The following is a 14,354-nucleotide window of genomic DNA, read 5'->3' as shown; positions in this document are numbered from 1 at the left end:
CCAAGAGAGTGGACGGGTCATTAGGGCATTCTGTCTACCGTAAGCCCACACATACGGACCTCTACCTGCAAGCGTCGAGTTGTCATCATCCTTCACAAACTACTGGTGTCCTTAGAACGTTGGTGCACCGGGCTCATGTTGTTTCTGATGGAGACAGCCTTACAAAGGAGCTGGAACATTTAGAGTCGGTGTTCAGAGGTAATGGTTACTCTCCACATCAGATTAGAGCAGCGCTAAAAAGGAAGAAACGTGACCACTCACATCAAGAAGATAAGGAGCTTTTCAGGTCCAGGGCGTTCCTTCCATACGCCGGCAACCTTTCATCTAAAATAGGCAGGATCCTAAGGAAACATCAAGTAAAAGTAATCTTCCGGCCACCGGCGAAGATTAGTGCCCTTCTCGGTTCGGTAAAGGACGATCTGGGTCTGCGGAAGGCCGGAATCTATAAAATTCCTTGCCAGTGTGGCAAAGCTTACATCGGTCAGACGACGCGCACAGTACATGATAAGGTGCGTTGAACACGAACGCCACACTCGCCTTTTGCAGCCCAGTAAGTCGGCCGTAGCTGAGCATTGTATTACCACAGGACACGCTATGGAATTTTCGGCCACGAAAATCTTGGCCCCAGCGAAAACTTTTTGGGATTCCGTTATTAAAGAATCTGTGGAGATACGCCTAGCGCAAAATCTTATAAATCGTGACGGCGGTTTTCAACTGGACAAGGCTTGGGACCCGGTGATCTCTCTAATTTCCTCTGAGAGAAGACGGTTTATTCTAAATGACACGTCTAGCGACATCTGACGTCTGTTTTTAGCGACGCGGGCGCGCATTCCGACAGAGGGCGGACATGTAGTTTTCACCTTTACGCATGTGCCTGCGCTCCAAAGATAGAACAGTAGCTCCAGAGGGCGCGGACTTCGACAGAGGACGCTCCTGTGACGGTGGCCAATGCGCATGCGTTTTCGCGCCAATTTTTTGCTATAAAGCTGACTCCAGGAACTTGCAGTCTCCAGTGACGCACACTCACCTGAAGATGGCTGGACGATTGCCAGCCGAAATATCGTGGCAAGAAGTCAACGTGATCCGGCTGCAATCCCGAAATCTCATCGAATAATGTGTAGTTACTTGAACGGAAACTTTTGGGCGAGAGAAGTCGCTTTCAAATATTTTCATACTGTTATCTCCCACTCTTCAAGGTATAAAATTTATCACTTCATCTGCAATAAAATCTCGCTATCATCGACTCCGAAAATACGTAAAATAATCATAGGCGCAATTGTACGCCGTGAGGAAGCGGTCCTGGGTGCTACGACGTACGCACTCTGCAGCAAGGGAATCAGTGTCCACGTTGTCATCAGTTTCGATAAAGTCCAGAATTTAATCTCTTAAAATAAAGCAAAAACAACCGTGGTGCAGGCTCTACCGATTTCCCAGGAAACAAAGTTCCCTACGAGTTACGACTCAAAATAATGTTCCGAGTCACAAACGAGGGAGACGTTAAGACAACCAAAGAATTGAACGTACCTTTTCCATTCATGAAATTATAATTTTCCATAAATGAGTTTCCTAGCTACACTTCAGTATACATCATCCCAGTGCATGAGATGAAATGTTATCACAATTATTTTAAATTTCATTCCGTATTCAAGATGGCAGCTTACAATTTCGGTAATTACATTTCCACTGCGATCCTACTCTTGGCAATTCTAAATCCGAAGTAGTCCATCCAATGCATACGTGATGTCCACATTTTATCCACAGAGTCTTCATATCATGAGTCAGAGATAATTAGTCTCTCGCAGTCGTAAGATGTCTGCGAGCCCTATAAAATATTAGTTGGCACTTGCTCCTGTTATCGTTACAATACATCGCATTATCCAAAACTACTTGACAGCCGGAAAATCTCTGAAAATCACTTCTTATTCTAGTAGTTCATTTGGCCACGATTATCATATCTATAACACTGGCAGAAATTGGCGGTACATATCCGAAAACCACTTCTTGAATATTTAAAGGTTCATTAGGCTCAAATGCCTCTGAGCACTATGGAACTTAACATCTGAGGTCATCAGTCCCCTAAGATTTACAACCACTTAAGCCTAACTAACCTAAGGACATCACACATATCCATTGTAGATACGCGACAAAAAGAGCATAAAAGTCTTTGTCGACTTGGAAAAATAGAAAAATCAGCTGTAGTGGAACATGCTCTTCAACCAGGCAACAACCAAGTGAAGTTTTAGGATACCGAAGTTTTATCTACAACGTTACATTACTATCCACGGCTATATAGAGAAGCTATTGAAATTTATAAACATCACGATAATTTTAATAGGAAAGAGGAGGCTATGAAACTTAGCGATATATGGACAGTGGCTCTACAAAATTGCTAACAATTTTATCTTTGACAAGGTGGTAATCGATAGTCAACCTTATCTTTGCTATGGATTATCACTGCGCATCACGTGTCACCTGAACCACGCCCCCTTTCTCACAATATATAAGTCGCTCTCAGACACCCGACCAGTCAGTCGGCAAGACTCAGCGGAGCAGCGCCTCTGAGGAAGTCCAGCGCGGTCCTGGACGAAACGTAAGGAGCAGAAAAGTTCTTGGACCACGACCTCACATCCCGGAAAGTATATCAACAGCCACACACATCCATGCCCGAGGCAGGATTCGAACCTGCGACCGTAGCGGTCACGTCGTTCCAGACTGAAGCGCCTAAAACCGCACGGCCACAATGGCCGGCAGTTCATTTGGCCACGATAATCTCCTTGCATCTATTTCGTCCAGAACTTGCTCCCCGGTTGCTTCACTAACCTGTTTTTCGAGCCAGCACTTGACGTTACCATCATGCTGAAGGCACTTCCCACGCTATAACACCCATTACAAAAATCTTGCTTCAGCCAGAATTTGCCGCATATCAGATGCTATCAGTCCACGACTCATCAAGACAAAAAATGACTTTTTGAGCTTCCCTAATGCTCCTCACATACGCAGGCAAACGAGACCACAAAAGAACAGTGTCACCACAGTCTAGCAAGAGATTTCGTTTGGTCATTACGGATCTCCACACGAATCCCATCGACTTAAGTAACGCTTTTAAGGAAGTACTGCCCCATCTCCAGCTTATCTTCTCAAGTAGCCCTTGAACAAGTGCGAGGCCATTCCTTATAACCAATTTATCTGAAGTTGTCGACTTCTTCTTCAATATCACTGCATTTCTTCTTAAGTAAAAAAATACAGTAATTTCAACTTAGCAGCTGAGTAGCTCGAAATATTGTCGAATAAAAATGGCTTTGCACTTGTGCAGTACAAATTCGGACTAAAATTGATCTTTTCTTTCCTGCAGTACCGACTGATTAGCCTGGACCAGAGGTTGCAAACTTTCTAATCCCATCTAATGAACGCAATACTTAGGCTGGTGTAAGTGGCAGCCCTCTGATGAGTCTGAGTGATAGGGTGTAGCAGTTTTCTGTTTTTCGTTTAGGCCTCGCAGCAGTCCACCACATTATGCATCATTTTATGAGCACCACTTCGTACTACGAATCTCCCATTCCTTTTAGGAGTCACGGGTGCTGTACTCGAACACTCTGATGAACATAGGGCAGCGTCTTCACTCGTTTCAACGAACAAATAAGCAACGCACAGCACAAAGCGGAGAATACACGAGGCATTCGGTAATGGCTGGCAATGCCGCAAAAGCGGTGGCCCATGCCCGGCAACTTCAGCAACCATAGATCCCAACAACTTCTACCTAAAAATGTCACTATTGCTCGTCTGAGCAATACTACCATGTAGATGCAGCTACGAAGTGCGAAGTACCTTTAAAGGAAGCTGACAGTTACGTCTCTGCATATGTCCTAGAGAGTTAAATGTCCATAAATTATCTGTTTTTCGTTGTATGGAGAATGACCAGGTTATTTTCGATACTGTGCATCGTGTGACTGTCTTGTATGAGGTGAGCTGCGAAGGCGGAATTGCTTTTAAAACGCTGTATATGGAACACACATAATTAAAAAGGAAACAAGAAAAACGTGGGACCTAATATTCTGTCCATGTATAAGCTTCTGTTTTTATCTTCCATCGTGTAAAATATTTACATGTCCACCGGTTTATGCGTTAAAAATGGCCGTGAACCTAAATGAAATGTGTGTCAACAATTTGTGCAGTCTTTCACTAACTGATGAAAAGCAACTATGGGTCAAGAGCACATTCCGAACATGGTGAAACTAATAAAGACTGTGTTATTGGGTCAACACTGTAGACGACATTAGACAACAGCGCACGAGAAGGCATGTGAAACACATTTCATTATCTATGTCGGCAAACACAATCCATATAACGCCCGATGGGGGTTAAAAATTGTAGACTGAGACCAAGAGATGAATACAGTAAACAGATTCAGGAAGATGTACATCATAGTAGTTAAGCGGAGATGAAGAGGCTTGCACGGGATAGAGTAACTCGTGCACGCCGGCCCTTGTGGCCGAGCGGTTTTAGGCGCTTCACTCCGGAATCGTGCTGCTGCTACGATCGCAGTTACGAATCCTGCCTCGGGCATCGAGGTGTGTGATGTCCTTAGCTTAGTTAGGTTTAAGTAGTTCGAAGTCTAGGAGACTGATGACCACAGATGTTAGGTCCCATAGTGCTCAGAGCCATTTGATTATGAACTACTGAGCTCACGCCCCGCCCCCCCCCCCCCCCTCCCGCCCGCACCGCCCAACACCACACACACACACACACACACACACACACACACACACACACACACACACACACACACAACACAGACGGAGATCGTCCAGGAAACGGTTTATCTGCGACTTACGTTTCGTGAAACTATCACTGACAGCTCTGCCTACTCCACTACGCTACAGCGCGCCTTCCTGTCTTTCTTCCAGTCCCCTGACCGGCCTGGAGCGTTGGCAGCCCTGCGGCGGCGGCTGCAGCAGACGGCGCTGCCGGAGTTCCCCCGGCACAGGCTGCGAATGCTCTCCAGGCTGGCCGACGGAGCCTTCGGCACGGTGAGTGACACACTTGACATCTGTGTACCTTTTTTTTTTGTTGTTTCATACCCCTCGTTCCATGTGGGCATGGTGTACGGCTGTCGGCGGAAAAGTCAACCCACTCTTCAACCAGTTGACAATAAAAGCTAAATGAGATGAAAAATACATCTACATGTACATATATACTCCGCTAGCCACCAAGCAGTGTGTGCCGGAGGGCAGAATTCGCGCCAAAGTCATATTTCCCCCCCTCTGTTGCACTCGCGGATCGCGTGAGGGAAAAACGACTGTGTGAACACCTCAGTAAGAGCTCTTATTTCCCTTATGTTTGAATGATGATCATTACGCGATTTAAAAGTTGGTGGTAATAATATATGCTCTACATCCTCGGTAAAGATTGGATTTCGAAATTTAGAGAGAAGCCCCTTCTGTTTAGCGCGTCGTCTATCTGCAAGTTTGTCCCACTTTCTATGAGATTTGTAACGCTCTCGCGATGGCTAAATGTACCAGTCACGAATCTTGCCGCTCGTCTTTGGACCTTCTCAATCTCTTGAATCAGACCCAACTGGTAAGGGTCCCATACAGATGAACAATGCTCTAAGACTGGACGAACTAACGTATTGTAAGCCATTTCCTTGCATCGCTTCAGGATTCTACCAATAAACCGCAATATATTCTCCTTACCCGTTACTTGTGTAATCTGAGCATTCCATTTGAGATCATTTCGAATAGTCACACCCAGATACTTGACTGATGTTACCACTTCCAAAGACTGATCATTTATCTTGTACTCATTCATTAATGGGGATTTTCGCCTTGTCTTACGCAGTAGATTACACTTACTAATACACGCAACTTGAAGGTGAGATATCTACAATGAATTTAAAAAAAATTGAAGGTGAAAAGGAAATGGAAGTTTTTATGCATAAGATGTATGACTTCCTTTGCATTTAGTTAAAAAGAGTTGTACTGAAAAGTAAAACAGAAACACAATAAGAGTGCATTTCAAAATATTAAAAAACAATGACACAGAACACTGGTGGTAGTAAGAAAGAAGCCACAGGCATTGAAACTGGAAGGACCTGCCCTCAGATGGGTAGTCTGTTGTTGAGAGGGTACAAGCTGGTCGTTGAGGAGGGAAGAAAAAGGAAGCTGGCACATGGAAGCAGGATGGGTGCAGATTTTCGATGGTTGTGGGAGTGGCTGTTAGAATACAAGAGGGGTAGGAGTAGAGGGGGCATCAGTGAGGCCAAAATATGGTGGTGAAAAGGGACTAGGGAAAGAAAGGTAGAAGGAAGGGAGGGAGAGGGAGTGCTGATGAGATGGAACAGGTGGGGCGGATTTAAAGTTGGTGGGGACTGTGTTCACGATTTGGGAAGGGGTGACGGTTGACACCTCTTTTGAAGAGTATGTGGAGATTATGTAGGTGTACGGCTGGTGGGATGTGTTGATAGAGCCGCAGGATCGTTCCAGGGTTGGAAAGTGAAAGGAAAACTATAGGATTGTTGGAGTCGAGGGGGTTGTTCAGAGGTGTTCAGCGTGACTGAGGAAAGGTGGCAATTGTAGTAAAGGATCCATGTGGGGGACTTGTAGAACTTAAGCAGGCGCATAACCATGAAACATTTTCATAGCATAGGTCAGATCAAGGTTTTGTAGCTGTGGAGTGACTGTAGGAAGATACAAGATGACTTGGACAGAATTTGTGATTGGTGTAAATAATGGCAGCTAACTCGAAATATACACTCCTCGAAATGGAAACAAGAACACATTGACACCGGTGTGTCAGACCCACCATACTTGCTCCGGACACTGCGAGAGGGCTGTACAAGCAATGATCACACGCACGGCACAGCGGACACACCAGGAACCGCGGTGTTGGTCGTCGAATGGCGCTAGCTGCGCAGCATTTGTGCACCGCTGCCGTCAGTGTCAGCCAGTTTGCCGTGGCATACGGAGCTCCATCGCAGTCTTTAACACTGGTAGCATGCCGCGACAGCGTGGACGTGAACCGTATGTGCAGTTGACGGACTTTGAGCGAGGGCGTATAGTGGGCATGCGGGAGGCCGGCTGGACGTACCGCCGAATTGCTCAACGCGTGGGGCGTGAGGTCTCCACAGTACATCGATGTTGTCGCCAGTGGTCGGCGGAAGGTGCACGTCCCCGTCGACCTTGGACCGGACCGCAGTGACGCACGGATGCACGCCAAGACCGTAGGATCCTACGCAGTGCCGTAGGGGACCGCACCGCCACTTCCCAGCAAATTAGGGACACTGTTGCTCCTGGGGTATCGGCGAGGACCAATCGCAACCGTCTCCATGAAGCTGGGCTACGGTCCCGCACACCGTTAGGCCGTCTTCCGCTCACGCCCCAACATCGTGCAGCCCGCTTCCAGTGGTGTCGCGACAGGCGTGAATGGAGGGACGAATGGAGACGTGTCGTCTTCAGCGATGAGAGTCGCTTCTGTCTTGGTGCCAATGATGGTCGTATGCGTGTTTGGCGCCGTGCAGGTGAGCGCCACAATCAGGAGTGCATACGACCGAGGCACACAGGGCCAACACCCGGAATCATGGTGTGGGGAGCGATCTCCTACACTGGCCGTACACCTCTGGTGATCATCGAAGGGACACTGAATAGTGCACGGTACATCCAAACCGTCATCGAACCCATCGTTCTACCATTCCTAGACCGGCAAGGGAACTTGCTGTTCCAACAGGACAATGCACTTCCGCATGTATCCCGTGCCACCCAACGTGCTCTAGAAGGTGTAAGTCAACTACCCTGGCCAGCAAGATCTCCGGATCTGTCCCCCATTGAGCATGTTTGGGACTGGACGAAGCGTCGTTTCACTCGGTCTGCACGTCCAGCACGAACGCTGGTCCAACTGAGGCGCCAGGTGGAAATGGCATGGCAAGCCTTTCCACACGACTACATCCAGCATCTCTACGATCGTCTCCATGGGAGAATAGCAGCCTGCATTGCTGTGAAAAGTGGATATACACTGTACTAGTGCCGACATTGTGCATGCTCTGATGCCTGTGTCTATGTGCCTGTGGTTCTGTCAGTGTGATCATGTCATGTATCTGACCCCAGGAATGTGTCAATAAAGTTTCCCCTTCCTGGGACAATGAATTCACGGTGTTCTTATTTCAATTTCCAGGAGTGTAATTCTGTCTCGATACATTAGAAGTTTCAATATTTTCTCCATTTTTCAGATGTAAAACGTATATGCTTACGCTGTGTTACCTACATTTATTGCAGACTATATATTATGTGGCGTGTGCGTGCACACAGGTGTACGTGGCCGAGGCGGACGGAATCCCGGAGTACGGCAGCTCAGCGACGCTTGGGAAGCGCCTGGTGGCCGTGAAGTTCCTGCCCACCGCCTCCACCGAGCAGCAGAGGTCAGTGCGTGAGGTCCCAAGTGTCGGAGCAGCGTCACTCCTACTCTTCCTTTCCTGCCTTGTGTACTCGTTCTGAACATTTCGGTTTAAAGTTGAAAGTTATGCACCAGGTGTCACATTTAGTCCTCGTTCAGTTAAGCATTAAACTAATGTAACTTATCACCTGAACTGCAGTAAATTTGTCTATAAATTTTACTCTGAAACTTCACTCACTGTAAACTGCACTGAAACACATACGTGTGCCTGCTTATAATGTCAATTTTTCGCTCCGTGACGTCGAAAATTTTACGCTCCACCCGAAGGACGTTTAAGGCTTCACACTGATTTGTGCATTCAAGCAAATGATCACTTGGTTTAACATCCCAACGCAATGCACATTCTGCCATGAGAACATCCTGCTAAACACAGACCACTAAGTACATGCGTCCCTAAAATAATACGCCTTTCTAGTTCCGTAATTATAATTAATAGAAATTTGATTTAAATTGATTTGTACGGATTCAGTTTGAAAGCATCAGCTGTATCGTTCGAGAAAATTGCATTCCTTTGAAAATATTAGAACTCTTCGGTGCAACTTTCTGGAAAATAAATGACGTATGTTCTTAACTCCACAGAAAGAGAGATGTGTCTTACGTTTACATATCTAAATAAACATTCGTTTGCACTTATTACTCAGAAGTTGTGGAGAAGAACACGCTAATTAAATTGTTTTATTCGTTGCACTTACCATTCTGTGAGATGTGGAGAAAAGACATTCACTGAACTATTGTATTAACTGACGCCATGGGATATAATACAAATAAGATCTCCCCTCCCATCTTCCATCACACACACACACACACACACACACACACACACACACACACCAATCTTGAAGAGATTTGAATGACTTACATGTAAACGGAAATGTGTTACTGTTTTAGCACTTAACTATCCATAGTCTTATGGTGTTGCAAGTACAGAGATATACAGGTATTTTTGGGATTTGAACTGTAAATGTCAGATGTCAGGCATGAAATCAATGTTCATCTACATCTACATGGTACTCCGGAAGCCACCAAGTGGGGTGTGGCGGAGGTTACTTTCAGTACCACTTTCTGATCCTTGCAACCCTGTTCCACTCGGAAAAAGTCCGTGGGAAATATAATTGTAGGTAAGCCTCTGTATTGCCTCTAATTTCTCGAATTTTCTCCTAGTGGTCAATACGCGAGATGTAGATGGGGGGAAGTAGTATGTTGTCCGACTCCTCATGAAAAGTGCTGTCCTGAAATTTCAACAGAGAATCTCTCCGTGATGCACAACGGAAAGAAAAGTTACGTTGTCACCAAGTTTGCTTGCTTAATGTAGTTTTCCTGGCATTTCACCAGAGCCTGTAAAACTTTTGGGATGATGTTAGGTTTAGAAACCTTCATCTGTAACTGTAGAGGGAGGTAAGTGTATCTGGAAGGAAGGATTCCGAAGTATCGGTACTAGCACATCGTCTGAATATTTTACATTTTCCTTTCGTTATCGTTCGTCCAAAAGGATAAAGCATTACTTCAAAATCATGAGTAAAGTCATTAGACACAGTACTTCTCTCCACTTTATCTCCTGCACCAGGCTCAAAGATACATTAGGCACGTTGTATTAACCATCCCAGTAGCTGGTCCTTTTTATACGATTTCATCTGTCTCGAAATACATCGTGTCTACATAGTTCCGTTACACTTTGGGAAAACCAGTACTGCGAAAATTATTAGAGATACAGAATCGTGGTTTCTTTAAGACGTTTAGCAAGCGTCAAAGCTTTGTTGTCTTTCCCGTTCGTTGCAAATTTTCTTTGCAGAGGGAACCATAACGGTAAACGTTTACTTAGACATTCCAGGACTGTTCATGTTTTCGGACATCAAAGGAGTGCAGACATTTATCATCTCCTAGCATGATGATGCCCGCCAAATTGGAGGTTGAACGTACAGTAAGTTCTGAATGACACATTTTGTGAAAAGCGAATAGGTCGTGATGGTGCCTATCGCATGGTTTCCCGCTCTCCCGATGTCACGCCAGTAGACCTCTTTTGTGGGCTTACGTTGAGGAACGCGTGTACACAACAGTAGTTGGTGACGTTGCAGTCCTTAGTATACGAGTCACTGAAGCTACCACAACAGCTGACCTGTATTTGAGCTGAACTGGAATGTATGTTCTATGAGCGAAGTTGGCCGCACAGTGAAGTTCTGGCCTAACCGAAAGATGCTTTGAGAGCTGCTAAACGATTTACAACAAACCACGATGCTCTATATCTAATAATTTCATAGTTATGATTGAATTACCTCATGTTTAGGAACGAGAAGGAGCGATCTCTTTAACATTCTAAAGCCAAGATCGCGTAAATATTTCCTTATTTCAAATAACCTGTTTTGACAGACTTTGCTGTGATCTTCAGGTCTTGAACATTTTCGTTACAAAACTTGTTTATTATGAGTTGGAACCTCAGGCCAAGTTATCACATTAATGGAAAAAATGTAGCATATTTTACAAAGGTTTTTAAAAAATAAAAGAATGAGAAACCATTTTGTGCACATGGCCGTGCCCGCAGGTCTGGAACGCTACATATACGAACATGACTAAGTGTACAAGGTGGTTTTGACAGTAAATGTTTTATTTTTGACAAATCATTATAAAATGTGCTACCTGTTATCGACTAACATGAAAACTTTGCATGAGGTTTCAACTCACAATGTACATGTCTCGTAACCAAATTTTGAAGACCTGAGGATGTCAGCAAAGTCTGTTGAAAGAGGTTGCTTAACATAAAGATAGATGGCACTGTAATAGTCACAGACGTATAAGTACGTGGTATCACGTAACATTCCGCCAGAGCGGACGGTATTTGTTTCGTGAAACATTACCCGTGTTAAAAATGGACCGTTTACCAATTGCGAAAAAGGTCGATATCGTGTTGATGTATAGATATTGTGATCAAAGTGCCCAACGGCCGTGTGCTATGTATACTGCTCGGTATCCTGGACGACATCATCCAAGTTTCCGGACCGTTCGCCGGATAGTTATGTTATTTAAGGAAACAGGAAGTGTTAAGCCACATGTGAAACGTCAACCACGACCTGCAACAAATGATGATGCCCAAGTAGGTGTTTTATCTGCTGTCGCGGCTAATCTGTACATCAGTAGCAGACAAATTGCGCGAGAATCGGGAATCTAAAAAACGTCGGTGTTGAGAATGCTACATCAGCATAGATTGCACCCGTAACATATTTCTATGCACCAGCAACTGCATGGCGATAACTTTGAACGTCGCGTACAGTTCTGCCACTGGGAACAAGAGAAATTACGTGACGATGACAGATTTTGTGCACGCGTTCTATTTAGCGAAGAGGCGTCATTCACCAACAGCGGTAACGTAAACCGGCATAATATGGACTATTGGGTAACGGAAAATCCACGATGGCTGCGACAGGTGGAACATCAGAGACCTTGGCGGGTTAATGTATGGTGCGCGATTATGGGAGGAAGGATAATTGGCCCCCATTTTATCGATGGCAATCTAAATGGCGCAATATATGTTGATTTCCTACGTAATGTTCTACCGATGTTCCTACAAGACGTGTCACTGCATGGCAGCATGCCGATGTACTTCCAACATGATGGATGTCCGGCATATAGCTCGCGTGCGGTTGAAGTGGTATTGAATGGCATATTTCATGAAAGGTGAGTTGATCGTCGAAGCACCATACCATGGCCCGCACGTTCACTGGATCTGTGGTCCCCGGATTTCTTTCTGTGGGGAAAGATGGAGGTTATTTGCTGTCGTGATCCACCGACAACGCCTGACAAGATACGTCAGCTCATTGTCAATGCATGTGCGAACATTACGGAAGGCGAACTACTCGTTGTTGAGAGGAACGTCGTTACACGTATTGCCAAATGCATTGAGGTTGACGGACATCATTTTGAGCAATAACTGCATTAATGTGGTATTTACAGGTAATCACGCTGCAACAGCATGCATTCTCAGAAATGATAAGTTCACAAAGGTAAATGTATCACAATGGAACAACCGAAATGAAATGTTCAAACGTACCTACGCTCTGTATTTTAATTTAAAGAACATACCTGTTACCAACTGTTCGTCTAAAATTGTGAGCCATATGTTTGTGGCTACTACAGCGCCATCTGTCACAAAGCGAAAAAATTAGTCTAACTAAAACATCCCCATTTCTTTACGTACTACACGAATATGTGATAAAAAATGGGAGTTCCTATTTACGTAAAACCCAGTTGATACCCGCAGCGCCATCTAGCGGGCCAACCATAGCGCGATCTGGTTTCCCCTTCAAGCTAGACAAGTTTCGTTCTTTTTAGTTTTTTCGTTTGACGCTCATTTCGTGACATCAATGGTCCACACTGTATACCGACTGTGGCGATAACTGCTGTGAGCAAAGCGGATATGTTGATTCCTGGTACAGTATAGATCGTTCTGTCGAGCTGCGATTGAAATCGAAAATGCACCCACGTCGAGAAGGGGACCTCTAACCGCACGCATGTGGGGCAGAGAGAAACTGACGGGTGGCGACTGGGCGTAGGACGCACCCGTGTGGAGTACCCTGTGGTTCAGGGTTGTGCCTGCTCCGGTGCTGTGCAGACTGCTGCTGGAACGGACTGCTGCCGACTGTTGCAGACAAGACTTCCTGCGCGACGTGCGCGTCCTGGGCGCCCTGGAGGACGCGAACCTGGCGCGCGTGCTGGGTCTGAGCACGCGCGAGGAGCCGCTGGGCGTCGTGCTGGAGTACCTGGAGCACGGGGACCTCACGCAGTTCCTGCGCGCGCACCAGCTGGCCGGCGACGCAGCCCACTCCACGCACAGCACGCTCAGGTGCGTGCGCCTCACGCGGGGTGTGCTTTCCGTCGCGGGTGCTGCGTGTTCACAAACGAGCTGTCGCATCATACGGAACATACTCCGCGTCTACATTTGAAAAACCGCATCGCTCTCCAGCGGCAGTTGCCTGTAATTCGGTTGGTACATATTAAGGGAACAATTGACAGGAATAGGGGAAAGAAATACAGTAGAAGAAGAATGGGTAGCTCTGAGGGATGAAGTAGTGAAGGCAGCAGAGGATAAAGTAGGTAAAAAGATGAGGGCTGCTAGAAATCCTTGGGTAACAGCAGAAATATTGAATTTAATTGATGAAAGGAGAAAATATAAAAATGCAGTAAATGAAGCAGGCAAAAAGGAATACAAACGTCTCAAAAATGAGATCGACAGGAAGTGCAAAATGGCTAAACAGGGATGGCTAGAGGACAAATGTAAGGATGTAGAAGCTTATCTCACTAGGGGTAAGATAGATACTGCCTACAGGAAAATTAAAGAGACCTTTGGAGAGAAGAGAACCATGTGTATGAATATCAAGAGCTCAGATGGCAACCCAGTTCTAAGCAAAGAAGGGAAGACAGAAAGGTGGAACGAGTATATAGAAGGTTTATACAAGGGCGATGTAATTGAGCACAATATTATGGAAATGGAAGAGGATGTAGATGAAGACGAAATGGGAGATACGATACTGCGTGAAGAGTTTGACAGAGCACTGAAAGACCTGAGTCGAAACAAGGCCCGGGAGTAGACAACATTCCATTAGAACTACTAACGGCCTTGGGAGAGCCAGCCATGACAAAACTGTACCAGATGGTGAGCAAGATGTATGAGACAGGCGAAATACCCTCAGACCTCAAGAAGAAAATAATAATTCCAATCCCAAAGAAAGCAGGTGCAGACAGATGTGGAAATTACCGAACTACCAGTTTAATAAGTCACAGCTGCAAAATACTATCGCGAACTCTTTACAGACGAATGGAAAAACTGGTAGATGCGGATCTCGGGGAGGATCAGTTTGGATTCCGTAGAAATATTGGAACACGTGAGGCAATACTGACCTTACGACTTATCTTAGAAGAAA

General features: G+C 45.6%; 1 protein-coding gene across 2 annotated transcripts in view; it reads left to right on the top strand.

Annotated features, from left to right (window-relative positions):
• The window catches only part of LOC126267248 (discoidin domain-containing receptor 2-like), a 336,625-nt gene that overhangs the window by 290,899 nt on the left and 31,372 nt on the right, over positions 1-14,354 (top strand). For both annotated transcript variants that reach the window (XR_007548969.1, XM_049972257.1), the window contains exons 13-15: positions 4,905-5,027; positions 8,301-8,410; positions 13,082-13,276. Coding sequence is in view for 1 of the 2 variants with exons in the window: in XM_049972257.1 (XP_049828214.1) it covers positions 4,905-5,027; positions 8,301-8,410; positions 13,082-13,276 (428 nt within the window). In the remaining variant the exon portion in view is untranslated. The remainder of the gene's footprint in view (positions 1-4,904; positions 5,028-8,300; positions 8,411-13,081; positions 13,277-14,354) is intronic.

This window comes from Schistocerca gregaria, chromosome 4 (assembly GCF_023897955.1).
Source record: "Schistocerca gregaria isolate iqSchGreg1 chromosome 4, iqSchGreg1.2, whole genome shotgun sequence".
NCBI lineage: Eukaryota > Metazoa > Arthropoda > Insecta > Orthoptera > Acrididae > Schistocerca > Schistocerca gregaria.
The sequence above is the reverse complement of the archived record's forward strand: the minus strand, read 5'-3'. Positions and strand labels throughout refer to the sequence as shown.